General features: G+C 45.8%; 1 protein-coding gene across 3 annotated transcripts; it reads left to right on the plus strand.

Annotated features, from left to right (window-relative positions):
• The first annotated feature begins 1,352 nt into the window (after positions 1-1,352).
• Saal1 (serum amyloid A like 1) lies at positions 1,353-19,169 on the plus strand. Of its 3 annotated transcripts, XM_036174104.1 has the most exons (12): positions 1,353-1,512; positions 2,612-2,725; positions 3,963-4,046; positions 7,024-7,103; positions 8,426-8,485; positions 8,607-8,722; positions 9,197-9,377; positions 11,355-11,437; positions 11,524-11,712; positions 14,351-14,535; positions 17,184-17,276; positions 18,351-19,169. In XM_036174104.1, the coding sequence occupies exons 1-12, from the start codon at positions 1,378-1,380 to the stop codon at positions 18,441-18,443; spliced, it is 1,413 nt and encodes a 470-aa protein (XP_036029997.1). In that variant the 5' UTR covers positions 1,353-1,377; the 3' UTR covers positions 18,444-19,169. The 3 variants fall into 3 exon arrangements, with proteins under 3 accessions (XP_036029997.1, XP_036030005.1, XP_036030014.1); XM_036174112.1 differs by lacking the exon at positions 3,963-4,046; XM_036174121.1 differs by lacking the exons at positions 2,612-2,725; positions 3,963-4,046.
• Positions 19,170-26,666: the final 7,497 nt, after the last annotated feature.

Consider the following 26,666-nt stretch of genomic DNA (forward strand, 5'->3'; position numbering starts at 1 on the left):
AAATCAAGTAGCTTTGATCACACTGTCCTGCAAAGTAATTGTGCTCAGGTGAAGTCTCTCTTCAGTGTGTGAAATTCTCCCTTCTCCGCCATCCTGTTTATACTCGGAGTGGTCAGATTTCAGCTGTGCGGATGCAAAGTGGTAACTTACACTGATTTAAGTTTACATCTCCATGGAATTTACGTAGCTTTGTGAATGGGGACTGAACCCAGGGCCTCGGGCACAGTTGGCACACGTGTGTTCTTCCACTGAGTTCTGTCCCCAACCTTCATGCATTTTACATAAACCAGACTTGGAGATTCTTTTAACAGTCCCTTTAGTTTTGTCTCCTCTTTTGTGAATTGCCTATTTCTATGTTCTGTCTGTTTTCTTAACAGTTGTCTCTTCTTTACTGACTTATTAGTTGTAAGATTTTGTTATTCTTGATCCTGAGCCTATGTTATTTATAGACTGATTTTTCCCCAATTTGAAGATGAACATGTCATCATTAACAGGGTCTCATTGTGAAGCACAGACTGCCTTAAATTTGTGACAACGCCCTTCCTCATCCTCTCAGGTGTGAGGTCACAGGTGTGAGCTACCATGTCCAGCTGAGCCTTATGTAGAACGATAGTGAGAAATGTAGCAATTACTTTTTTACTTTTTTTTTTTTTTTTTTTTTTGGAGCTGAGGATCGAACCCAGGGCCTAGCAAGCGCTCTACCACTGAGCTAAATCCCCAATCCCCGCAATTACTTTTTTTTTTTTTAATGTGTTTCGCCTATATGTGTGTCTATGCATGTCTGGCGCCCGCAGAGGCCAGAAGGCAGCTTCGGATTCCCCAGGAACAGGAGGTCAGAGAGGTATGAGCTGCCATGTGGATGTCGGGAACAGGAACCGGATCCGGATCCTCTGTTAGACCAGAGAGTGCTCTTAACCGCTGAGCCATCTCCCCAGTCTGAGAAATGTGGCAATTTCTCACATTAGGCTCCCGTGTATTTCAAGAAAACCCTCCCTATCTCTGGGGTCATAAAAAGTTCTTTACAGTTTCTTCTAGACGTAAAAGTTTTGTTTTATATATTCGGTTCTTCATCCAGATTCAGCTTGTATTGAAGTCCCACATCCAAGCATCCCCAATCTTCTCTTCCTCCTCTTCTTTTTTTTTTTCTCTTCCCTTCCCCTCTTCGGTCCAGACAAAGGTAACGCTGATGTGTGCATTCCATGCTCACGCCTGGTCCTAGGTGGACACTTTGGGAAGATCCTACCCGTTCTGCAGGTTCCCGGGCTATTCGGGAATCTGACGGCAGGGGGCGCTGTGCAAACCGCGCTGGGTGCGTCGGGCTCTCTGGCACGTCCTCTCGCCTCCTCCGGGCTTCCGGCGCGGCTCCTGCGCGCCAGCATGGACCGTAACCCGTCGCCTCCGCCGCCTAGCTGCGATCAGGAGGACGAGGAGGACCTGGCCGGGGGAGACTGCATTGGGAACACGGTCTACAGCAAGCACTGGCTCTTCGGCGTCCTCAGCGGGCTCATCCAGGTGGGGAGACTCGCGCAGGCTCCCTCCGAACCAAGGGCGTGGATGGGATGCTAGAGGTTCGCGGTGCCAATCCCCTAACTTCCCACGCACATACTTTACTCGGATTTTGCTTCCCAACCCCATTGTCACTTCCGAAGTCTAGACTCTGGCATTCCTGTTTCGTCGGCTCTTGTCATAGTGGACTGCATAGTTTGGAGTCACACAGCCCTGATCTCCAAGACGCAAGCTCATCCCATGCTGGAAGCGTGACTCGTTAACCCAGAGCCTCGGTTTCTTTTCACACTTTGTATAAAATAGGATAACCAGTATTATCGTACACAAGGCTTTTATGTAGATTGAGATTATAATGACAGCAGAGTTTTCAGGAACTGTCAGATTTTTCTGCCTTCCATACCGCCAATTCCTGTTTTTGTTGTTTTCAGAGCCATTTTCTACATAGTGGCCAAAACAGCCTTCCTTTTTATTACTTTTAAAGGGTGTTTTTGATGCTCATAAGAGAAAACTTTCTGTTTCTTCACTTGGGATCCAAGGCTGGTTGCACCCACTTCAGCCTCCTTTTACTCACAGTATGTTGTGTTCCATCTCCAGTAGTCTGTTGGCCATCTCCAGACCTGTACTGTGCTTTCTGAACTCTTGTACACACCTCTGAACGCTGGTCTCATTTGCCCAGGACAGAGTCCTGCCCTTCCATGAGAGTTCACTTTCTTTTAAGAGAAATGTCTTTCTTCTCCCAGGAACAGGTCATTGGTCCTTCATTTTTCCCCCTATAGCTCTTCACCAGTTCAGCTAAGTCCACCTTCTCTATTGTGACTGTTTCCATGTCTTTTCTACACTAATCCTAAACTGTTTCAGAGCGAAAGTTAGATTGTTGACATTTCATTCCTGTTTTCTTCTGTTGCGGTGCCTACAGACACTGTTTACTCCAGGAATATAGAATGTGTAGATCTATCCAAGGCTCTAGTTATTAGAAACTGTTTTGCCAGAGGAAATGCTTTAGGGATACTCTCTTGGAGACTTCTAAGTGTTATTCTAAGTAATATTCTATTACTTGGAGAACTCTGAGTATTTTAACTAATCTTTTTTCTTTATGTGTCTGAAGATTGTCACACTTGAAAGTGACAAGTCCGGCTCCAATGATGATGAGCAACAGATGGAGCTTGCTGAAGAAATGGAGAATGAGATTTGCAGAGTCTGGGATATGTCCATGGATGAGGTATGAGGATGGAAGTGAAATTCTGAAAAGACTCAAGAGTGAAGAGGTTTTAAAAAGATTCATTCCTTCACTGTTCAAGGGACTATAGGCTCTCCGGTTTGTGGTTCAGGGTATGAAGTCCCAGGAGCTCTTAATGTCAAAATTTTGCCTTGAAACATATATATAGTTTCATCCTATGGACAGCATGGTGTATTTAACATAAATGTGAACTAAGATAGCCATGACATCACTAGGCAGTATAATTTCATAGGGCCACTGACATATATGTGTGTGTGTGTGTGTGTGTGTGTGTGTGTGTATGTATGTGTATACATATATACATACATACACATATATGTAGTCATCATCGACTGAAACTTTATTATGTAGTGTGTGGTTTATAATTGGCATACCCCACAGCTAACAGATTTAGCTTTTGTATCTTACATTCCTCAGTGAGAGCGTCATCTCTTTGGGGTCACATATCCACTCTAGGATCACCTGTGTGGTATGCCCCTTTAGGTAATGTGGGTGGAACAAAATCTCCAGGGAGAAAGTTCCAGGCCACTGTAGTTACTTTGTGAACAGAATTTTTTTCTGTTAATTATTTATTTATTTTTTCTTTTAAGGATTTTGGAAACCCAAGTCCTGATATTGGATGTAACTCAGTAGCACTTATCTCAGTTTTAGGTTATTACATGGTAGGATTTAGGGGGTGACTCCTAACCCATACCCCTTTCTCACCCCCAGCTTCTAACTTAAATCTGGCAGTCAGCAAATGTGTTTGGATAAGTTAATGAGAATTCTGGATGGTCAGAAAAAATGTATTTGGTACAGAATAAAAGGGGGGCTATTCTCTGGTGTGTCTCTGTCAAGTTAGATTTGTTTATGGGTTTGTTCTACTGTCTTAGGACCTAGTACCACCAAGGCTCTTCTGGTACTTTTGTCTTTTTATTTGGTTGGGTTTTTTGTTTTGTATTTTTCAAGACAAGGTTTCTCTGTGTAGCCCTGGCTGTCCTGTAGACCAGGCTGGCCTTAGACTTACAGAAATCACCTGTCTCTGCCTCCCAAGTGCTGGGATTAAAGGTGTGCACCACCACTTCCTGGCTTACTGTGTCTTTTAGACACTGTTCCTGACCTTTGATTTTTCCCTTGTGGATGAAAGGAAATAGGCAGGAAATTAAACTTTTAGGGTTGTCTGAGCTATGGAGCTTGAGCAGTATGCCACATCTAAATTGCTAATCATTTTTGTTTGTAGGATGTGGCTTTATTTCTCCAAGAATTTAAGGCTCCTGACATATTCATGGGAGTGCTGGCCAAATCCAGGTGTCCCCGATTAAGAGTAAGTGTGTACAGTTCTTCTCTCCAGTTTTGCTTACCAGCTATAAATCAGTGTCAAAATACTTATTGAACATTCTTAGGTAGCATACTCCTTGAAATGACTAGATATGTAGAATTTTAGATTTGGATTAGGTTAGGGAGATCAATGACTTGATTTAACAGCTGTGGAAACCAGATAGGCATAACCATACTAGGCTGCCAATAAGTGACAGAACCAGAAACTGTGCCTAGACCCGCTGTTTATTTCTCAGTTCATTGTTCTTTTCATTCACAAAGGCCTCCATTGCCTAACAACGTCTTGAAGTTGTTGCTGGTCAAGACTCCCACAGTCTAATTGTGAGAACTCTGTTGTAAAATCTACCTGCACGCTCTTCCTGGTCGAGGGCGGTCTGCATCCTGGCTCACCAGCATGCCACATTTCTGGCCTTCCCTTCCCTTTCAGTCTGTTTCTCAGTGTGGCACTTTTCTGCCTGTGGTCATTGCTGAGAGCAAGCTCCCAAGAGCGACAGCTGGAACTCTGTCTGTCTCTGTGTGCAGCACACTCCCTGAGCAGTGCAGTGTCCCAGTGTCCTGAGCTTTCCTGCCATGTCTGTCTCTGTGTGCAGTGCACTCTGAGCAGTGCAGTGTCCCAAGCTTTCCTGTCTGTCTCTGTGTGCAGTGCCCACAATGCGTGATTGTCTTCTGTGTTGAGTGACTGTAGTCAATGAACATCCACTCTCTACTCTTGGCCTTTACTCCTCCTTTGAGACACACACAATAGATAAAGAGTCTCAGACTAAGATAGCAGGTCCAGACTCAGCTTGTGAAGACGGAGCTGGAGTTTGAGCCTGTGCCCAGCTCCAGTGTAACCCTAGTTAGTGTTTCTTCATTTCCTTTGAGACAAAGTGGAAAATTCCGTGGGGTGTATTACAAATCGAATGTTGAATGAAGATTAAAAAATACTTACATATTTATGGAAATGGGTGCTTTGTCTGCGTGCATGTCTGTACTCCAGAAGAGGGCACTGGATCTCATTGTAGATGGATGGGAGCCACCATGTGACTACCAGGAAGGAAGAGCAGCTAGTGCTCTTGACTGCTGAGCCATCTCTCTAGCTCCTTGAATTAAGATTTTTATTTAGTGGAATGCTCCACCCGTATTGGGTCCATATATTAACATAAAGTGCTGACAATTTGGCAGCGTTCCCCTTGCTTTTACTATTTTTTTATATGAATCATAATTAGTTCAGGAATTAGCCACGCTGCTGTAATTGTGTCCTGGCCATAGCCTGCTACAACAGTGGTTCTCAGCCGTGGCCGTAGATGGAATCACTAGGCCACCGATCTTAAACGTCGGATGTCCCAGGTCACTGGTGCTGAGCCCACCTCAAGAGAACCTGATCCAGTAGGTCGGGGCAGGACTTGGGTGTCCACTGTGTTCCCAGGTGATGTCAGTACTTTAGAGCAGGGCCACACTCTTTTCAAAAGCTTTGTCCTGGAGGATCTTCAAAAGTCAGGCCACATCTCCACATGTGGGATTCTAAGCAGTTTGTGACATCTACCAGGGACTCCGATGAGCAGCCTAGACAGGAGCTTGGTCTTCAGCAGAAAGTTCACTCCTTACCTCTCTAGTGTAAAGAGAAAGTGTGTTTTCTGCCCCAGATCACTTGCTCTTTTCCCAGTGTTTCAACCACCTGCGTTTTAATAAACCATTTAGTTCTTCTTTGGCTTTCATTGGCTTTGGTCCCTTCCTGTTTCTTCCTGTGCCTGAGTCTGGACTCTGTCCAGGGTGCACACCCTTGTTCTCCTTACGGTCATTTCCTTGGTGAGCCGGGGCTCCATCTCCATCTTCAAAGCACTAGGGTGCAGGCACATGCCCCCACAGGCAGCTTAGCTCCTGTCCTAGTCTCTTAAGTCACAGCTCTACCCCTGCAATGCCACAAGCCCTGACTCCCCTTTTGGTAACTGGTGTCACTCCCAACTTTCTTCAGGAATTTTCTACCTGCTTGCCTATTTCCTAATCCTGTATCCTCTGTTCTAATTCAGTGATCATCACACTGATCATAAACTCCTGGTGCACTTGGTAAACACTAGCTCCAGAGGCCGTACCCTGGAGATTCTGAGTCAGGAGAGTTCCATGGGGCTTGGAAACTGTTGACAAACTCCCTGAGTGTTGAATCCCAGCAAGTTTGGAAACCCTGTTCTGTGTGAACGCACTGGGTCCTTTCATCTTAATTTTTCCTGTTGATAGGACTAGTACTTCTGACTGGGAAACCGAGGCAACTTCACGCCTGTGAGCTGTGCCTTACACTCCCTCTCCACCTTCTGACAGACTGTTTGCCTTCCCCTTTAGGATCTTCAGCTCTGAGCTTTCCCATGCCCGCCGTCACCCCTCATTGATAATAGCAGCCATCTTCTTAGGCGGAGTACCCTGATGCACGCAGCTCTGGATTGCTGCTCTGTCCCACTTAGAGACCTGAAGCAGGTTGTTTGTCCTCCCTGGGTTCCTCATTTGAAAAGTGGGGACAATACAGTCCTCATCTTGTGACTACTGTGGGAAAGGATGCATGGATAACAAGCTTCAGTGTGTTGTGTTCCCTCTGAGAACCTTCATGGCTCCAGATGCCATCCCGTATTAAGTCCAAACTCTTTGAGCGTGACAGTCAGATCCTTTGAATCCTGATCCTTTTCCTCTGCTGTATTCCTCGTTTCCTGTCTCATGTTCCTGCGCTCTCCCCATTGGTTGTCCACGTTAAGAACTCTTTCCACCATAGCGTTTCTTCAACGGTGATGTCTGCCTTTGGACTTCCTTTGTGTCTTTTATTCCTTCTCAACTACGTGAGCTGTGTAAGCCAAGTATATAAATCTGGGTGCCACCAGTAAACTTCCATATTCTGCCTCCCCTTCCCTCCCCCCAAACTTGGTTCAGTAGAAGTTTTTGTTGTTATTCTTGTGGCTTTTACCTCACAGCCATTGTGACTTGTGTTATTTGATTGACAGGAAATCTGTGTGGGAATTTTAGGGAATATGGCTTGTTTCCAGGAGATATGTGTGTCCATCAGCAGCTGCGAGGATCGTGGGTAAGTCCTACTACCTAATAGCCGTGTTTCTCAGGATGGGCTCTAAGTTTCTATCCCAAGGGAACCCTGGTACCTAGAGGTAAAAGTGTGGATTGTGGTGTTTCATTGTCTCAGGACACCTGTGTGTTGATGTGGCTTCTGTAGCAGCTATGGACATGACCCAGAACCAAGCCTGGGCATCCATGGTAACACATGAGTCATCACAGCGAGCAGGTGGGCAGGGAAAAGAATGTGTAGAGCCTAAGGTGAGCTGGGGGCCACTGGCCGGAACCCAGAACAGTGTAAGCATAGAGAATCCAAGTACCCGAACCAGTCTGGGAAACTCGAGTGCTGAGCAGTGTTGCTCTGAGAACTTTGACTTAAATCAGGGAGTGGGGCTTGCCCACAGACCAGAAGATAAAGACTTCTCTGTGGGATTAAAGGCTGTCAGACAAGCCTAAAGGCTTGTAAAACCTTATAAAACCAGGAAGCTTTGGGCAGAGGGCGTCGTTTTAATAGTGGCGTCTCTGGTGGTTACCATAGTAGATCTGAGAACATGATCCATTTGATGGGCATATTCATTTTCTTGGTGGTGGATCATGGCTGTTAATTTAGGATCTTAAAGAGGTCTGTGTCCAGCATATGTTAAAGTGATAGTTCTTATCAGAGGGTCATAAGGGTTTATCCCTGTCTTCACGGACCTGGGCCTTTTGAATTGTTTTTGTTACATCCACATACAGTGTGTTCCAGGATGAATCGAAGAACAAATGAACAGTGACTATGTGTCACTTAGAAACAGATAAAAAAGATGCATAGATAACCAAAAGATGTTTTAAGGAAAAACCATAGCTGTTTTCATATAAAATTTAATGCAAAATCAGAAATCTATTAACAAAACTATGGAGCAGAGCAAGGAGATGATTTCTGGGGAAGTCAGGGTCACCCTTCCTAGGTGGGAGAGGAACACACTGGGGGTGCAAAGGGAGCTGCAGATGGGCAACTCTGCTCTGTTCCTTAGAAACATGAGTGTTTGTTCTAAAACAGGGACTCTCATCCTGTGGGTCATGACCGCTTTGGCAGGGTGTCACATATCAGATACTTACAATTTCTATCAGTAGCAAAATTACAGCTATGGATTATCAACAGAGTAACTTTATGGTTGGGGATCACACAACATGAGGAACTGTTTTAAGGGGTCATCGCGTTAAGAAGGTTGAGAACCACTGTTCTAGAATTCACTGCATTTATGCTTTGTCTTACAATTAAAAAAAAAAAAGTTGAAAATGAAATGAAACCTGGTTCCTGGCAATGAGTGACGCTCACGGTTCACTGTGGCTCTGCAGGCAGGTGATTCTGCAGTGTTTGTGTGACTCGGACCCACCCACTCTGCTGGAAACCAGCAGGTAAGCCTTTCTCTTCCTGGGGTCCATAAATCCAGGGACCTGGGAAAGCAGAGTGAATTCTTAACTGTCGGCGGCCTTTGCTGTTTTCCAAGTAGATATTGAGCTCACATTTGTCATGTAGGTTGTTGCTTACTTGCCTTTCCCAGACAGAAGTGGCCAGTGTCTGGGTTGAAAGGATCCGGGAACATCCATCTATTTACGCTAGTGTTTGCTTCATCATGTCAAGTTCGACAAATGGTGAGTCACCGTGAAACCCAGGGAGAGAGGGCAGAGCACATCGGAGGAAGCAGACTTTTCATTGTAAAATTCTGTGTTTCCATTTTTAAATGTATGGGTGTTTACCTGCATGTATATCTGTGTATCTTTTGCATGCTGGTGTCTGCCTGGTAACTAAGAGGCCAGCAGGGAGATCAGATCCCCTAGGACTGGAGTTGCAGACAGTTGTGAGCTGCTTGCTGTATGGGTGCTGGGAATCAAACCTGGGTGCTCTGGAGTACCAGCAAGTGCTCTTCATGGCTGGGCCCTCTCTGCAACCCCAGGAAGCCACTTGCACTAAAGGAAAATAAGCCAGTTTAAAGAGGCTCCTGGAGACCCCCAGGAAGGAAGCGACACCTGGGCAGATGTGGCTCTTGGAGCAGCTTGAGGAGTGGTACCTCCCCCTTGTAGCTGCAGACACTTGGGTTCTCAACTGAACGCCTGTCTTTACTGCAGCTGACTTGCTGGTGAAGGTGGGGGAGGTCGTGGACAAGCTCTTCGACTTGGATGAAAAACTCATGTTGGAGTGGATTAGAAATGGGAGTGCCCCGCTTCTGGACCAACCCCGTCAGGACTCTGAAGAGCAGCCAGTGTTTTCGATTGTCCCCTGTGTACTGGAAGCTGCCAAACAAGTACGGTAGGTGAACTCTTGTACAGAATGTTCTGGAAAAATCCAGTTGTTCGAAACCTCCTTAGCTGGAAGAGTCTTAGTTTGAGTGTGCAGCCAGTCTCTCTTAGGTTTGTGGTGGCAGGATAGTCCCTCTGCAGGAATCATAAAGGTTCAAAGCATTTGCTCCAGTGTGACTTGGTCATAGGTGTTTAGCTTGCTGTAGTTACTGATAGCAATTCTATGTCTTTTAAATAGTCAAAGAGAAAAGATTTTCTTGTTTTCTTTTACGTTGAACATGAAAACGCTCCATTGAGCATACTTGTTTCCTCTCTACTTCCTCCTTGTGTCCATATACCAATCTGTGTAGATGATCGACTTGAGGGCTTTGATGTCTTGTCATGAGAAGCAGTAGTTATAGGTCGTTAAAACAATTTATCACTAATAACTGTAAGATTAATGTTTGATTTATCTGCTTAGTTCTTAGCAGCATATTCTCAGAACTTACTAGGCTGTGTTAAAAGCTATCAGTTTTATATCTTTTATCAAATGAAGATTAAGCCACATACACATCTGCTTCTTGAGTATTTCCAGTCAGTAAATGGTGTTGCCAGTATCCCGTCTGGAGAAGGTGGGAGAGTTGGAGAAGCCCTTACTGACTCCTCCCTATCCAGCTCTTTCCTCATAGCCAGTCAGCTTCCAAGCCACGCTTCCGACTCTTGCTGTGACGCCATCCTGGCAGCCAGGCCTATTCTCCACGTGCCACATCTGCCCTCTGAGCTGCCCGCCCTCCGGTGCGCTTCTCCCAAGCCTCAGCCCTGGAGCTGCTTCTGCAGCGCATGCCCATCTTGCCCTTGTTCTCCAGGCTCTTCGGTAGCCTTCCTTAGGAAATGGTTTGGATCCTAAAGCAAACAAAACTGGCTCACAAGCCTCCACATAGGGTCTGCCCTCCTTGTTCCGGCTTCAGCTATGCGAGATTGCATTCCGCAGATGAACCAGCCAGGCCCGCCCTCTTGCCTCCAAGCCTTTGCTCAGGCTGTCTCTCCAATGCCACAGACATCTGCCTCTTCAGATTACCATGGAAACACCATTTCTCTTAAGACCTCTTCCCTGACTAAATTTCTGTGTGGTCTTTTAGTGCCTGGACCTTCTAGTGTTAAATTCATTTTGCTTTGTGGTAATGGCCCCTTTACTTACCTTCTTTCCTCTCAGACTCTTACACTTGTGAAGGTGGGTGTAACATCTTAACCAACTCTGTCTCCCCAAAGTGACAGATACTTGAGTAAACACAGCTGAGCCATTAATTGTGCACTCTTTTCACTTAATGGTCTGGTTGAAGACACAGCGCTTTGAGTTCCAAGGATACAAACCGTTGACGAAAGAATTGGGTTTTTGTGGCTCTGGTGTTCTCAGCGAGGGAGCTAGGATGAGCTGTGGAGTCTAAGGTGCATCAGTACATGGTGTCTGTGCTGTAGGCCTCACATCCCATAGAAATGTCAGTGTCTCACATACACCTCATATGTATACACATACACATACATTCATATACATAACACACACATTTACACACTTCATATATACACTCATATACACTCATATACACTCACATACACACACAGATACACTCACATATACACGTACACACATACTCATATATATTCACATATTCACACTCACATAGACACACACATATACACACACACACTCACATTCATGTACTTCATATATACTCACACATTCACACACATACACTCACATATATACTCACACACATTCACTCATATATTCACACATTCACACTCACGTTTAGATACACACATACACACACACACACATTTTTCTGTTTTCCCAATTTTAATGTAAGTGCTAATGAGCAGACTCCATTCAGTTGGCCGTTTGACATTCTGCACTTTAGTACAAGGTAATGTATGCCTGCTGAGTGAGTGAATGATTGCTATCCTCTAAACAGTGAAGTTAGGAGTGATTTTGCCGTTTCTGTCTGCCTAGTTCTGAAAACCTGGAAGGGCTGGATGTTTACATGCACATCTTACAGCTGCTTACCACAGTGGATGATGGAATTCAGGCAATTGGTAAGGTGCTTTCTTGGAACGTGCTGTAGTTGCTCACTTAAGTGCTCACTATTTTTAAATTACTACTTGTAAACATATTTCTTAAGTACAGTGTCCTGATACTGGAAAAGCCACATGGAATTTCCTTTTTGACCTGGTGTGCCATGAGTTCTGCCAAGCGGGTGAGCCGCCCATCATCCTGCAGGAGCAGAAGACAGTGCTGGCGTCTGTGCTGTCGGTACTGACTGCCATCAGTGCTTCCCAGTCCCAGCAGGAGCACCTGGACAGAGAAGAAGGTAAGTGTGGTGTCTGCTCACCAAATGAGACCCGTGCCCGCCAGATCGCAAGGGCCTGTGTCTCTTCTTCACGGGCTTTCTCTTTCAGGTTTTCTCCATTTAAAAAGAAAATACCCTTATTCCCCTAGTAACATAAAATGTTAAATGCTTAATACAAAAGTATTATAAAGTTTATAAAAAGGCATCGAGGAGGGGCTTGGGGTACAGCTCAGTAATGAGATGCTTGCGTAGCCTGAGTGCCCCCTGGTTCAGTCCCTAGCTCCAAAAAGAAAGCGGCACTGAACGGTGTGGCTGTGCCCAGAGTCTGCCCAGAGGTCCCACCCTGCTTCTGTCACGAAGACTCCCTGAAGTCCTCTGTGTGTTTTACTTACTCCGTTGTGCTCACGAATCAGTCGCCAAGTACTTTTAATAAGTTGTATGTTTCAGTACCCAGTGAGGACAGTCTCTCTTCAGTCTGATATCTCCGTGTTTTTGACTGTTGGACTTGTTTAGTGCTGAATTAGGGTGAAGAGTTCAAAGCCCCATGTGCTTTCAGATGCTCTCATTGGTATTGTGTTGAATGTGTGGCATGTCTAGGAATGCATTGTGTGGGTCCATTTCAGAAGTGGCTTGAGGCATTCTTATTATGTTTATTCCTACACATTTTATCTTTTGAATGGCTGTTCTCTGTCGCATACTTTCTTCCACTGAGGACTGTTGGACATTATGGAGGCTGTGGATGTGTATTCATTTTGGCTGCACCTTTATCGACTTAGCTGTAGTTTGTTTTTGCTGTGCTTGGGGTTGGACCCAGGACCTTGCACATGTAGGTAGGGATCCTGTCACCAAGCTATATCCACATTCCTGTCTTATTGTTCCTAAATTATATTTATTTGTTTATTGGTTGATTGATTGATTGATTGTGTCTGTGTCTGTGGGGGGGCAGGGGTTGCCTGCATGCACACATGTACACCAGATATCTGGTGCCTGTGGAGACCAGCAGAAGATGTTGGATCCCCTGAGATGGGGATTATAAAGGGTTGTGAGCCAACATATGGGTGGTAGGATTTGAACCAGGGTCCTCTAGAGGAGGAGCCAGTGCTCTTAACCACTGAGCCATCTCTCCAGCTTTTGTCTTACTGTTTTTACTAGTAGTTCCCATAATAATCTTGAACTTTATCTGCTATTAAGTCACATCTACTTTTGTCATTTTTCATTCCCTGACTTCTTTTTCTTATTGTCTGGAGTTTTAAGTAACTGGTAGAGATGTCTTTATCTTCTTCCTGGCCATTGGGAATGGCTCAAGAGTTTCTCCATTTCGCGTTACTGGGCCTACGGTGCTTGTTTTTGCCCTTCAGGGATGTTTTGATCTCTCCCTGTTTTGAGTCTGTTTCATTTTGTTTTTGTTTTCTTTCTGTAAATAAGTACTGTGTCTGAGTGTCCATTCGTTATTTATGGAGAGGTTCCCTCACTGACACTGTGACTGAGAACAGCCTGAGGGGCTAGTGGAGTACCTGGGAGGAAACGCTGCACATGGAGATTAGCATTCGTAACGGCACGGGGCCCTGTGTGTTGGAGGAGTGGAGCAAGGCTCTGTGGCTGGGGGGTTACCAGTGAAAGGAATAGAAGCTGTGTAGCCAGGGAGTAGAGTGGGGGGCAGGGCCTGCTGTCCAGAGACAGACTGGATAGGTATGGCTGGCTATAGAGGGCCCTGGGCTGAGAACTGGAGGGAGCTGGGGGTCAGAAGGGAGAAGAGCTGGCAGCCATGTGGCTTTCCAGACAAGCAGTACTCTGGCTTTGATCAAGGCCGGAGCAGTACAGATGTGGGGGTGTTCTACCAGACTGCTCATCTTAGAGACTGGGAGAGGGAAAGGTAAGGAGCCCTGGCGTGCTGAGACAAGGATGGCTTTAAACATGCAGCCGGAGCGGTCCGGGGAGGGTGGTGAGGGGCAGTTTAAGTCGAGCTGGGGGGAGGCCTGAGCTAAAATGCAGATGTCGTGGTGTCAGTGTGGGGCCATCTGTCCCCAAACCTCAGAGGTTTCCTGCTTTGATGTGAAAACTGAGGGAGTCTTATCTCCTAGTGCAGATGTGTTTATCTTGTTCTGGCTTGTCATGCCGTTTGGCCAGTGAGCGCTGCCATGCTGCTGTGTGTCTGAGATCTTTCTGGTCACCCCAGGGGTTTTCTGCGTGAGACCAGGAGCATCTCTTTGTTGCTGTTGCTGGACTAGGTCTTCATCTGCCGCCTGCTGTGCCGCCCAGACTTCACGCAGTTCTTACGTTTGGCAGAACAGGGCCATCGGTGCTAACTCCTGTCACGGTTCACTCTCTCCTGGCCTCACTGTTAACTGTCTCCTTGCCCGCTTCAAGCCTTTCAGAGGAGCTCTGTAGAGCTGGGCATCATTCCAGTTTTGTGTGCTGCTGTGACACAGCACTGACCAAAACCAACGTGGATGTGGGAAGCAGTTTATTAGAGCTCATAGGTCACAGATACCACTGATGGAAATTAAAGTGGGAATCAGAAGCAGAAACCACTCTACGTATAGTCCCTAAAACGTGTAACGCTAGTTCAGTGTGAGTGGGTGGATGAATGAATGAATGAATGAATGGATGAACGAATAAATGCTTATCTGGCTGATTTCATTCTTTTGATTTGGTGCAGTGGCTCTTCCCCTAATTGACAGCCTAATTCGGGTGATACAAAATATGGAACATTGTCAGAAGAAACCAGAGAACTCCACAGAGTCCGACACAGAAGAGCCCACAACCCAAGATGACTTCCATATGAAGATCCTGAAGGATATTTCATGTGAATTCCTTTCTAATATTTTTCAGGCGTTAACAAAGGTAGGAAAGAAGTATGGTGGTTTCTTATAAAAGGTGTGGGCTGCTTTGACATCGTGAGCTTTAAACTTCTAAGGAAGGGGCGGCTGTGCTGTGATCGAACCAGAGCATAGTCCACAATAGAGAGATGACCCAACCTGACCCTGCACAGTGGCCAGGCAGAACCACCTGCTGTGTCCTCAGCCCCACTGTTGTTTTTATGATAGTGGGGAAAATGTCTTCTCCTCCCTTCTCCTCTCCTGCCCTGTGTGATGCTGGGACCTGCAGCTCTTGCATGATAGACAGGCGCTGTACCTCTGAACTGTGACCTCTTGTATGATAGACAGGCGCTGTACCTCTGAACTGTGACCTCTTGCATGATAGACAGGTGCTTTACCTCTAAACTGCAGCCTCTTGCATGATAGACAGGTGCTTTACCTCTGAACTGCGGCCTCTTGCATGATAGACAGGTGCTATACCTGTGAACTGTGACCTCTTACATGATAGACAGGTGCTGTAACTGTGAACTGTGACCTCTTACATGATAGACAGGTGCTTTACTTCTGAACTGCGGCCTCTTGCATGATAGACAGGTGCTGTAACTGTGAACTGTGACCTCTTGCATGATAGACAGGTGCTGTAACTGTGAACTGTGACCTCTTGCATGATAGACAGGTGCTGTAACTGTGAACTGTGACCTCTTGCATGTTAGACAGGTGCTGTAACTGTGAACTGTGACCTCTTGCATGATAGACAGGCACTGTACCTCTGAACTGTGACCTCTTGCATGATAGACAGGCACTGTACCTCTGAACTGTGACCTCTTGCATTATAGACAGGCACTGTACCTCTGAACTGTGACTTCTTACATGATAGACAGGCACTGTACCTCTGAACTGTGGCCTCTTACATGATAAACAGGCGCTGTACCTCTGAACTGTGACCTCTTGCATTATAGATAGGCGCTGTACCTCTGAACTGTGACCTCTTACATGATAGATAGGCGCTGTACCTCTGAACTGTGACCTCTTACATGATAGACAGGCGCTGTACCTCTCAACTGTGACCTCTTGCATTATAGATAGGCGCTGTACCTCTCAACTGCGGCCTCAGCCCTGCTGCTGTGTTGTTTTAAGGGGAGGTGATGCACATGTGTGGAAGTCAGAGGACAACTTGCAAGAGCTGATTCTTCCCTTCCACCAGATAGTTATTCTTTTATATATGAAAGTAATATGACTATTTTACTCAATTTGGGAAAGTTTTATGTTATTATTTGTAGTCTTAAAATAACTGGTTTTGTGTATGTGTGCACACACATGCAATACTAGGCATATAAACAAACTACTAAAATTTATATTGATAATTTCTGATGTGTGAAAAGTGTTAGTTTTGTTTGATTCTTATTAGTGGATATTGTAATTTTATATTGAATTCAACAAGTGAAAATTTGTGTCCTATTTTTATTTACATTTTTTATTAGAGAGCTAGATTATCTTTCCATATATTTGTATATTATTTGTGTTTCCTCTTTATAAAGATCTAATTTTTAAAATGTTGTGGTTTTGTGGTGCTTGGAGTCAAACCCAGGGCTTCTCACCTGCTAGACAAGTTGGCTCCTTCCCCAGCCTGATGTATACATTTTGCCTGTTTACATGAATTTCTTGAGGGATACTTATGTCTCAGTCAGTGTTCTGTTGCTGGGAAGAGACACCATGGCCAAGGCTACACTTGTAAAAGAAAGCAGTTACAGAGGTTAGTCCATTATCGTGAGGGAGCATGGTGTGCAGGCAGGTATGGTGCTGGAGAAGAAACAGAGCTACATCCTGACCTGCAGAGAGAGGGAGGCACTGGGCCTTGCTTGGGTTTTTGAAGCCTCAAAGCCCACAGTGACACACTTCCGACAAGGCCACACCTACTCCAGCAAGGCCATGCCTTAGGAGTAGTATGTAATCCTTTCAAATAGAGCCACCCCCTGGTGACAGAGTCTTCAGCTATGGGAGCCTGTGAGGACCAGTCCCATCCAAACCACCACGGCATCTTCTTTATTCTGCTTTCAGATATTTTTATTGTTTGTCATGACTTTAGGTTTGGGAGGAAAAAACAAACATGTTCCTTTGTCTTTAAGTTACAGGAAGACAGCAGGAAGATAGGTTGATTAAACCCAAAGACGTGTCATGAAACTTCTTAGATGCCACCTTCAGGGAATTTGGGTTTAAGCTTGAGGAAACTGGGATGCCACTGAAATTTTCTTTATTTTTTTTTTCTAAGCAAGTAATAGGATCAGTTTGGAAAGATTCTTCCAAAAAAGGCATAAAGGGATAGAATTGAGGGCTGGAGGCCAGGGGCCAACAAATGGGCTTCAGTGCAGTAATCTTCAGGAATAGTCTAGAAATGAGAGCCTGAGGGAGGGAGGGAGACCTGGGATGAGGGAAAGTGCATGGGAGGAGTCAGCAGGAAGACTTCCCATTCAGGCAGCTGGATGAGCAAGCGGTGCCTTTCACTGAGATTAGCTGTATGTGAGGCACACAAGGTCTTCATGGCTGCTCAGCACAGGGCTTTTGAAATACCAATGGGACTGATTGTGATTTTGTATACTGATGTTTATCTGTTTGCCAGATGCAGCATTAGACATTTTCCTTTTCTGATAGTGAAGTTTCTTTGGTTTGTTGTAGGAAACCGTGGCTCAGGGACTGAAGAAGGGCCAGTTAAGCAAACAGAAATGTTCCTGTGTGTTTCAGAGCCTCCTGCCCCGCTACAGCCCTGTGGTGAGTAGGGTGAATGTACAGGGGGCTGAATCCATTGTCAAAAATGACGGTATACCTTATAGGATTCAATGCCTTGTGGGCAAGATGGCTGGAGGGTATGTAATTCTAATCTCAAGAGGAAGGAATCAGCATGGGTTCATAGTGTTCCTTCCTATTACGAAGTACACAGCCTTATACTGAGTGAAAGCCTACGTTTTTTCAATTAAAATTTTTTTTGGACTTTATTTTTTTTTCTGTGTGTGTATGTGTGTTTTCCCTGGATATATATCTGTGCACCATGTGTGTGCAGTTGCCTGCAAAGGCCAGAAGAGGGTATTGGATCCCTTCCAACTGTAGTTACAGATGGTTGGGAGCTGCCATGTGGATGCTGGGAATTAAACCCAGGTCCTCTAGAAGAATAACCAGTTCTTTTAACTGATGAGCTTAAATTTTTCTTCTTCCTCTTCTCCTCCTCCTCCTCCAACTCCTCTCTCTCTCTCTCTCTCTCTCTCTCTCTCTCTCTCTCTCTCTCTCTCTTTTATGAGACAGGGTCTTATTGTTTAGCCCTGACTAGACTATAACTCGCTCTGTAGACCAGGCTAGCCTTGAACTCATAGAGATTGCCCACCTCTGCCTTCTGGAGTGCTGGGATTAAAGGCATGTGCCATTGTGCCTAGTCCCCAAGACTAATTTTTATTAATACATTTTTATGGTTCTTCATATAACAATATTTATGACCATTGAAGGCAATTTCAAAATAGTAGTTTTTAGGAAAATGAACTGTGGAATGAAAACATAAGGGGACTAGTCAGCAAAGAGGATTATAATAAAATGTCAGTGCATGCCCGAAAAGGAAAGCAGCAGGGATCTGTGACAGCTCAGCAGTGAAAGGAGCTGGAGGGTCTGCCACTTCCGGGGTCACTACTAGAGGATTTCAGGTGACTGCAGGAGGTGCCTCGGCTGACACCTGTGAATCTGCTGCGTGTCTGTTGGCTTTGGAAGCCTCAGGAGGAGCGTTTTCATAGCTGAGCATCAATGTCTTTAAAACTGCCTTTCCCTCCACTACAGTTATTTGGTTCTCTGTGTGCCTCACAGGTGGAAGGCTTCATTCAAGTTCTACGGGACGTTGATAAGACTCTCGCCGAGGACCTGGACGAAAGCTTTCCGAGTGTGAAGGCTCAGACCTAAGTTGGAGTTTCTGCTGTCCAAGGAATAAACTATGTCTTTTTCGGTTTAAAGTTGGCATTTGGAAGATAGTTTAGATGAACGTTGACCATGTCATAATTTCTCCGTGCTACCCTGAGCCCCCTTGCCCCCTGTTTATCCACTTTCATTTGCACTGGTCACTAGACATTCACCACTGTCACCTCCCTCTCCTCCACGCTGATCGTATGTTACTACTGTCCATTGTCAAAGCAGAGGTTCTTTTTTGAATATTAGAGTAGATAAGGATTGTCTTTGTGAGTAGATTTAGCTGCAGCCAACAGAAACCCTGGTACAGTAGCTTCTCCGGTATCTCTGTGTCTCCTGCGTAAATACAGAGACCCTCAATGCAAACCAGAGAAGTGTCTCCCCTTTTCCTGTCCCCGTGGCCCACTGTGCAGATCTTTGCACATACTTGACAGTGAGGCCTGGGCTATGTCTTCCATCCAGGGGTGAAAAGGAAGAGGCGTTCTAGAAAGTTTTGCCAGCTTTCCCTGGCCTCTGTTGGGCGTTGTATTTAATGTCCCAATCCTCCCTGCACTCTGAGAGGTCACGTGTGCCTGGCTTGGAGAGCCAGCCTGCTGATACACTAGTGGTTCTGCGAGCATCTAGCAAGCTGTGTGGACTTCTCCTGATTGTTAGTGACAACATGGGAGCGTTAGTTACTGTCTTAGTTAGGGTTTCTCTTGGCTGTGAAGAGATGCCATGGCCACAGCAACTCTTATAAAGGCAAGCATTTCATTGTGGTGGCTCACTTACAGTTCAGAGGTTCAGTCCATTATGGTGGGACATGGTGGTGTGCAGGCAGACATGGTGCTGGAGAAGTAGCCAAGAGTCCTGCATCTTACAGGCAACAGGAAGTAGCCTGAGCATAGGAGACCTCAAAGCCCACCCCCACAGTGACACGCTTCCTCCAGCAAGGTGGCACTGACTCCAACAAAGCCAGACCTCCCACTAGTGCCCCTCCCTTTGGAGGCCATTTTCTTCAACCCACCACAGTTACTTTGCCTTTGTTCCGCTCCAGAGTCACTCTGGTTCATGGATGGAGGTAGAATGTGAGGTTCGGTGTGAACACATGTGCTTGTGCTTCAGAACCCGATTGGCTTGGGCTGATTTTCAGTAAGATGGAGGGGATGTGACAGACAGACAGCCTCTGCGGTCTGGCTCCCTGGTGCTTCATCCCTGTAACCAATGCTTCCTGATGAGGATGTCAGCACTGTCAACCAGGCACTTAGCATTCAGTCCGCATCACTTCAGATAAGTCAGCTTCATAAACCCACCCCAGTTTTCCTCAGAGTCTTCCAGTTTAAGGGACTGGTCTTACTTAGTACCTACTCTCTCTGAAGGATCCGTGTTGATAAAACAGAGGATACTTACGGGGATAAGAGAGCACATTGCCAGTCTGGAGATGTGTTTGTTGTTGAAAGTGTCGCTGCTGAAGAGACGGGGAGTGCGTCCTCACAGTTCAGCCGACCGGCAGACTTACATCATCACATCTGCCTGTCCTCAAGGCTAACGGTTTTGCTAGACTGAAAGGTCCTGTGCTTGTTGGTTAAGGACCAGCTCTCACATAGTCCAGGCTGGCCTTGAATTCCTGTCCTCTGTCTGCTGTAGCTGTTCAAGCTGAGGTGTCAGCAGCACCCAGAAGTCACTCTCACTAACGGTAAGACGGGGAGTCGTTGTCTCCCATGTGGGAGACATGAAGTGTGCTGTGCACAGAACACTTGGACCTCTTGCTTTTGTTTACTGTTGTGCTTGCACATGTCATGTCGCTTTCAGGGGAACACACTTCGGAACACAAAGACTTGTAAGGGTGAGCGCCCCTCGGGACAAGTTCTAGAGAGAGAAGGAAAAGTGTGTGATATGAAAAGGCCTGACGTGCCATTTTCTGCTTCTCAGTTCTGGCTAGGCCCTTACTGTGTCCTCTGTTACTTTCTTATGGTGTGATATTTTGAGGCATTCACATTGATTTGATATGCTTGAAACATCCTTAATCTGTAGACAATAACAACAAAGGAGAAAGTGGCTGGAGTAAAACTTTCCAAGTGCTGTTTAATTCGGTGAAGTACCACACACAAAAATGTAGAGTCTTTCACCACAGCACTCTCTGTGTAGGCATAGCTATGAGACTGGGGAGTGTGCGTGCGCATGAATTGTCCTGTGCACATGTATGCAGCTGTGGGAGAGAGAAAAATTACAACAGAAACTTGAATTAGCAGTTGGTGTGTGTGTGTCTGTGTGAATTCTGAAAGCTGAATTCCAGTTCAGATTTTGAGGAAGCTGGTCATCTCAGGAGAAGGTATGTTTTCTTACTTTTGTAAAGGGTATCTCGTACTCCTCAGATGAAGTACAGTTCCACTCTGGTGGGGTCTTATTTTTGTTTATTCTTTGTCTTCTCTGGCTCCTTAGATTTGAAAAGGTTTTCTCTCTATATTTAGTATTTCCTATTGCTTTAACTTTGAGTTACTGACCTTGACAATGCTGGCATACAAATGGGGAAAAGCATAAAAGCTGCCCCTCAGCACATAGACTTACGTTAAGCATGTGCAGAAACCACCTGTAGACATTGAAAAATAACCTGTGTCTGGGGCTCGGCACATCCTCAGTGGTCGCTGAGTCTTGAGTTGAGCTGAGTGGATGCTAGCACGGCAGTAACTGAAATAAAGGAAGTGAACGCTGGTGCTGAGGGCCCGTGGCCTGCTCTGCCCGGGGCTCTAACAGCCTGGTACCCTGCTCTTCAAAGGCAGTTTCTCACTGACGTATGACTACCGGCAGACATTTCAACAAAAGGAAACTAGGTAGACATTTCTCTGAGCTAGCCTTTTCCTATATTTTTCTTGGTGCTAGCCTGAGATTTAAAGGGAAAACTGTCACTGACACCTGTGTGTCTGTAGTGAGTGCTCTGACATCTTGGATGTGTTCAGAGGAAGAAAGTGGCCGAAGGGAGTGATGGACGGGTGGCTGTGAATTGGGGTCTCATCACACAGGGATTTGATCACAGTCCCTGTTGTGTGTGTTTGGGATTTCTTACTGAAATTTTTTAAAAGCAAATTAATCACACAGAGCTGCAAGCCTGAACTTAATTATGACTTTTTCTGTGTCAACAAAACTTAGGATATTATAATTGCTACAGATTTGTGCTCAAGATGTTGAAACAACACAGATACTTCATACCAAGATTATCATGACTATAAAACAAATGTGCAAAAATCATCATTATCCCAGCTAAACTCAGCATGGAGGCTCTTGCCATGAGGAGTGTTGGTGGCTTCTCACTGTGGGAACTGAGCATGTAGTTTAGCACCAGATCAGGTATTCTTAAATAACACAGTCTTACTGGCAGTAATTGGTGGTCATTAATGGTTTTGTGGCACAGTAGCTAGGGAAAGAAACAATCAGAATCTCAAACATGGTAGGCTTTTAAGATATTCCTATTCCCAGTGCTTTTTCATTGGGTTAGTCAAAGCTACAAGCTGGTCAGACATCGTCTTCATGGCCAGGCCTGACATAGAATAGTGGGAACCGTGAGAAGCCAGTGGACCCTTGGTGGAGACGCTGCTAGCTTGTTCTGTGGTTTATTTGTTAACCTGTCTGTGCTGCATATCTGCATAGAATGCAAAGCCTGAATTGATAAAATTGTGTAGTATACCTTAGTTTAATTTGTATGAAGTCAGATTTGCTTAGATCTCATCTTAGACAACCCAGGGAGCATCTGTGAAACCTAAGGCATCTGGATTTCTAGTGCATTTCACAGCCAAAGGTGTGGACAGATGTGCGTGACTGAGCACCTGCATGGAGCAACCAGGTTTACCCTGAATTTTTTTCATACCTTAGGGTTCTAGCAAGGAGCACAGTTCTGGGGAAGGCTATGTGACTGGACCCAGACCTGGAGGGATATGTCCTTGCTCACCAGCGGTGGCGTCTCTGAACTAAGTGCGTCCCTTAAGTACACTCCACTAAACAGGACTTATTGAACCTGATACAGAATGTGTGTAAGGGTGAAGAGTGGCAGACAGAAGTGTCCATGATAGAAGTGGTCCCGTTGGTTCAGGCTTCCCCACTAGACACTTGCCTAGCGTCACACAGTTAGCTGCTGGGGTCTTACCCTAGGCTTGCCTGGCCCTACAGCTAGCCCTCTTCATCATTGTCCGAGACTGGCAGCATACGGTTAGGCCTGGGTTAGGTTATGAAGGGTTTTTAAAGGTATCTGCCTGTCCGTGCCCCCATCTCTCTGGGCTGCTTACGTTCTTGCTTGTTTTGTTACCATGTCTGACTGAGAAAGGGAGGGGTGTCTGAGCAAAGCTTGGCACATGAGGTCGGCTCAGGAGTACCCGAATCAACACCATGAAACTTGGAAGGCTGGGGGTATGGTCTGGGGCAGCCAGTCAGCCCTTTACTGTCCTCTGTTGAACAAAACAGAGAGGCAGCACTCCGGAAATACCACAGTGGGCAAAGCAGACGGAAGGCTTGCCCCAGTGAGGCTCGTCCTCTCAGAGACGCGTGAAGGTGCAGGAAGATGCTTCAGACTTCACGGAGGGCACAGAAGAGGGTAGGCAGCTGGTGGCACATCATTTCACTCAGCTCACCTCTGCATCTGTGTCCTTGTTGTGCCTCCTTGGTGAATAGAGCATGTTTTCCTGTCCCTTGACTTTGAGCTGGGCCATGCCACTAGGCAATAGAGTTCAAATAGGATGCTTCTGTGCATTCAGCCTCTTGCATTCCCTGCGTTCACTGTGAGGAGAGCATGTGCTGGGTAACTGTTAGTCCCTGCAGGGTGAGACATAAATGGAGTAAATATGTACTCGGTCTGTGACCAGGAGTCTGTAGTCCAGTGGTTCTCAACCTTCGTAACACTGTGACCCTTTAATGCATTTCCTCATGTTGTGACCCCAGACCATAAAATTATTTTCGTTGTTACTTCATAACTGTAATTTTGCTACTGCTATGTAACGTAGTGTAAATATCTGTTATGCGGGATATCTGATATTCAACCCCAGAGGGTCATGACCCACAGGCTGAGAACTATGGCCATAGTCCACCCTGACTCACATGCAAATGAGTGAGAAGGAAAATGCTTGCTTTGAGCCAAGGAGCTCTAGAGTGGCTTCTTACTCGGCATTAATGAAGCAGCTTTCTGAAGCAGCCCAGGGAGAAACTGCCTTGGTGTTGAGCTGCTTTCTGGCTTTATACCCCATCTTAGGTCATCAAAGCAGTTCCTGGTTCAAGTATGTGCGTATGATCCCTGGTGTAGGACTCACTTGGGATGAGTTCTGTTCTAGACGGTCATTTGCGTTCCTTCCTTTTGTTCCTGCTAGCCCAGCACTGTGGCACAAGGCTATAGTCCCAGCCCTCGGGAGGCCAAGGCTGGAGGGTCATGAGTTCAAGTCGAGCCTGGGTCGAGCAAGATCCTCTCTCAAACAAAGTCTGACTAACACATAATTGTATGCATTCATGAGTTGCAGTATGGTTGTAATGCAGTCACATAAATCATAACAGTAATTTTTCTATCTGTCTCAAATGTGTATCATTGCTTTCTCTTGAGAATGTTAAGAAAAAAATCCTTGGGATTAGCTAATATGAAGTATGCAGCTAAGTAGTTACCATTACCTTGCTGTGTCATGGAACATTAGACATTTGTTCTACCCAATTGCACCCATCTATGAACCCTCTCTGCTCTTTGCAGCCAGCTTCCACCACCTCTGGACACCATTTATTCCCTTTATTATGAAATCATTTTTTCTTCCATGTGTTCTTTGAGAGCTTGTGGTGTTTGCTTTTCCATGCCTTGCTCATCATAATGGCCTACACTGCATTCTTGATAGATGTAGGAAATAACAGCCACAAGAAACCACCCTAGGAATGAGAAGGCAGGTGGGGAAAGACGCCCAGTTCTGGATAAGATGCTACTGGACCATGATTTGGGTTCTGAAGTGCCACCACAGGCTTCAGGACTCCCCTGTCCTCAGTGACACATCACTTCAGTGGGTTTGACTGAAGGCAGTGAGAAGCCAGGCATCTCCATCACACCCTGGAAGCTTTAGTGACAGACAAGGGGACTGGTGTGAGCAGGTGTACATCAAGAATAAACAGGATTTGGTCCCAGACTTGAGGCAAGGCAAACTGGAGAATCACTTCAGATTTGTGTTTTGGGCAACTGAAGGGGGGATGGTTTCATGAGCTGTGGTGGGGCAGTGACTCCAGAAGGGCGGATAGGGGAGTCAGCAGGAGAGGTTCTGTTTTGAACATGTTGAGCTTCAAGTACCTGGTGGACATCCAGTTTCCACTTGGGCCTGAAACTCTGGTGGAAAAACCAACAGGGCTCCAGAAGGACTAGGCCTTGGTATTGGTGTAATTACTGAGTTTTTTTTTCTTTTTTCCAGAGCTGAGGACCGAACCCAGGGCCTTGCGCTTGCTAGGCAAGTGCTCTACCACTGAGCTAAATCCCCAACTGTGGTGTAATTATTAAGGCCACTCCATGCAGTGAAAAGGGAGGTTTATTTTGTGGGGTAACTTCCAAGTGAAGGTATAGGTTGTAGGGTCTGAGAAAGGTGTGGTGCAGTCTGGCAGTGTTCTCTGGAGAACTCTGCTTGGTCTACCTCCAGCGTCCAGGGTCCTGGAACCAAGAGAGCCGGCCCATCCCGATCTCAGGTCTTCAGGGTCCTCCCTTTGCCCCGCTTTGTAGCTGTGCCAGTTACCGAAGCCTCAATGGGGGTTGGAACTTGCAGATCGAAGTTGGAATGGCTACCCACTACACCTTGGGACAAAGCCCAGAGAACACACAGACAGTCAAAGATTAAGAGTTTTAACAAAAGAAGTAAGAGTGGTCGAGAACAGTGGACTCAATCGAGAGAGGCTTGTAGCTTGCCAGTGACTAAGGAGGCCTCAGCAAAAATGGTATTTAATCTTCATTAAAATGAGATCTAAAAAAATCTCAAAAACCTGAACATTTTTCATCAGAGAATAACTGAGAGAAAGTATATCATAGCCCATATTTCATTATGAATTATATTTGTTGCAGAACATCGAGAGCTTGGTTGGGATCTCAGTGTGTTCCTCTGGGACCCCTAGACACCTTGTCTTGTGAGGCGGCTTGAAGGAACCTTAAACCTTCCTGTTCCACTGCTCAGGCTGCAGTATATGTTCATGAGAACTCTCCTGCTCGCCAGGCACCCATTAATTACTTACTAGCCTTGTATCAACATTGGGCCTGTGGACCTGCAGGCTCTTTGGAAGTGGAAGTCCATCTGCCCCATACTGTCATTGGGAAGGCTTTCCCTCCAACCATAATGAAATCACTAAAATCATTTCCTGCTCCCGGACCTTGTACAGAGCTTCTATCTACTGTCAATAAGAGGTTATTAAAATGCTCAGTAAAGTCCACATGTCCTTTTCATCCTGTCCCACAAAGATTTGTGTTGTAGTGATGGAAACAATAACAGGTGACGTCAAGTCCATTGTAATAAATGAAGGCTGCTTATTAAACTGTCTGCTCCAACTCTTTTTCCTTTGACATCATAGGATCTGTTTATAATGACTTTTATGATTTTCTCCTTAGCAGTCAACACTCATATGATTACAGGGAGAAATCGAGGTTTGGCGACAGTCTCATCAACAGAAGTGGCACCTTCCTGCTCAGGTCTTGTGGCGCACACACTTCAAGGGTAGAATATGGGAAGAAAGGACAGAGAGGCTGTGTATTTTAGAGGAGTTGGACTTCCTCGGGCATAGGCTTTCTGCCTGGAGGGAGAGAGCATTGAAAGCTTGGTGCATGGGTGGGGTGGACATACATAGCAGCCACAGTGGATGAATCCATCTACCATGACTTTATTTTGCCAGTCAGCATCTCCATTAGAGCCAGTCAGCGCTACATCATGAAGCTGCATATGGACACCTCCGCATGTGAAGAATTCAGCATCTCTGGGGAGTCAGTCACTCTTCCCTGAGTCTGTATTTGGGAAGGGTGTGTGTGAGGATACCACTCTTCCTTTGCGTCTGCATTTGGAAATGATGGAGAATTTGCAAATCCAGAAGCATGCTTCCAGACTGCAGCTGCTGTCCGAGTCTGTCTGCTTGTAACCAGGGACAGTTCACAATCAGCAAGCACTTCTCTAGAGGAAAGAAACCCTCTTAACTTTCCCCACTGACATTGTGGACCCCGGAACCAACTCCCTAGATGAAGCTGTCATTTCTTCTCATGTCTGTTTTAGG

This window comes from Onychomys torridus, chromosome 1 (genome assembly GCF_903995425.1).
Source record: "Onychomys torridus chromosome 1, mOncTor1.1, whole genome shotgun sequence".
Classification (NCBI taxonomy): Eukaryota; Metazoa; Chordata; class Mammalia; order Rodentia; family Cricetidae; genus Onychomys; species Onychomys torridus.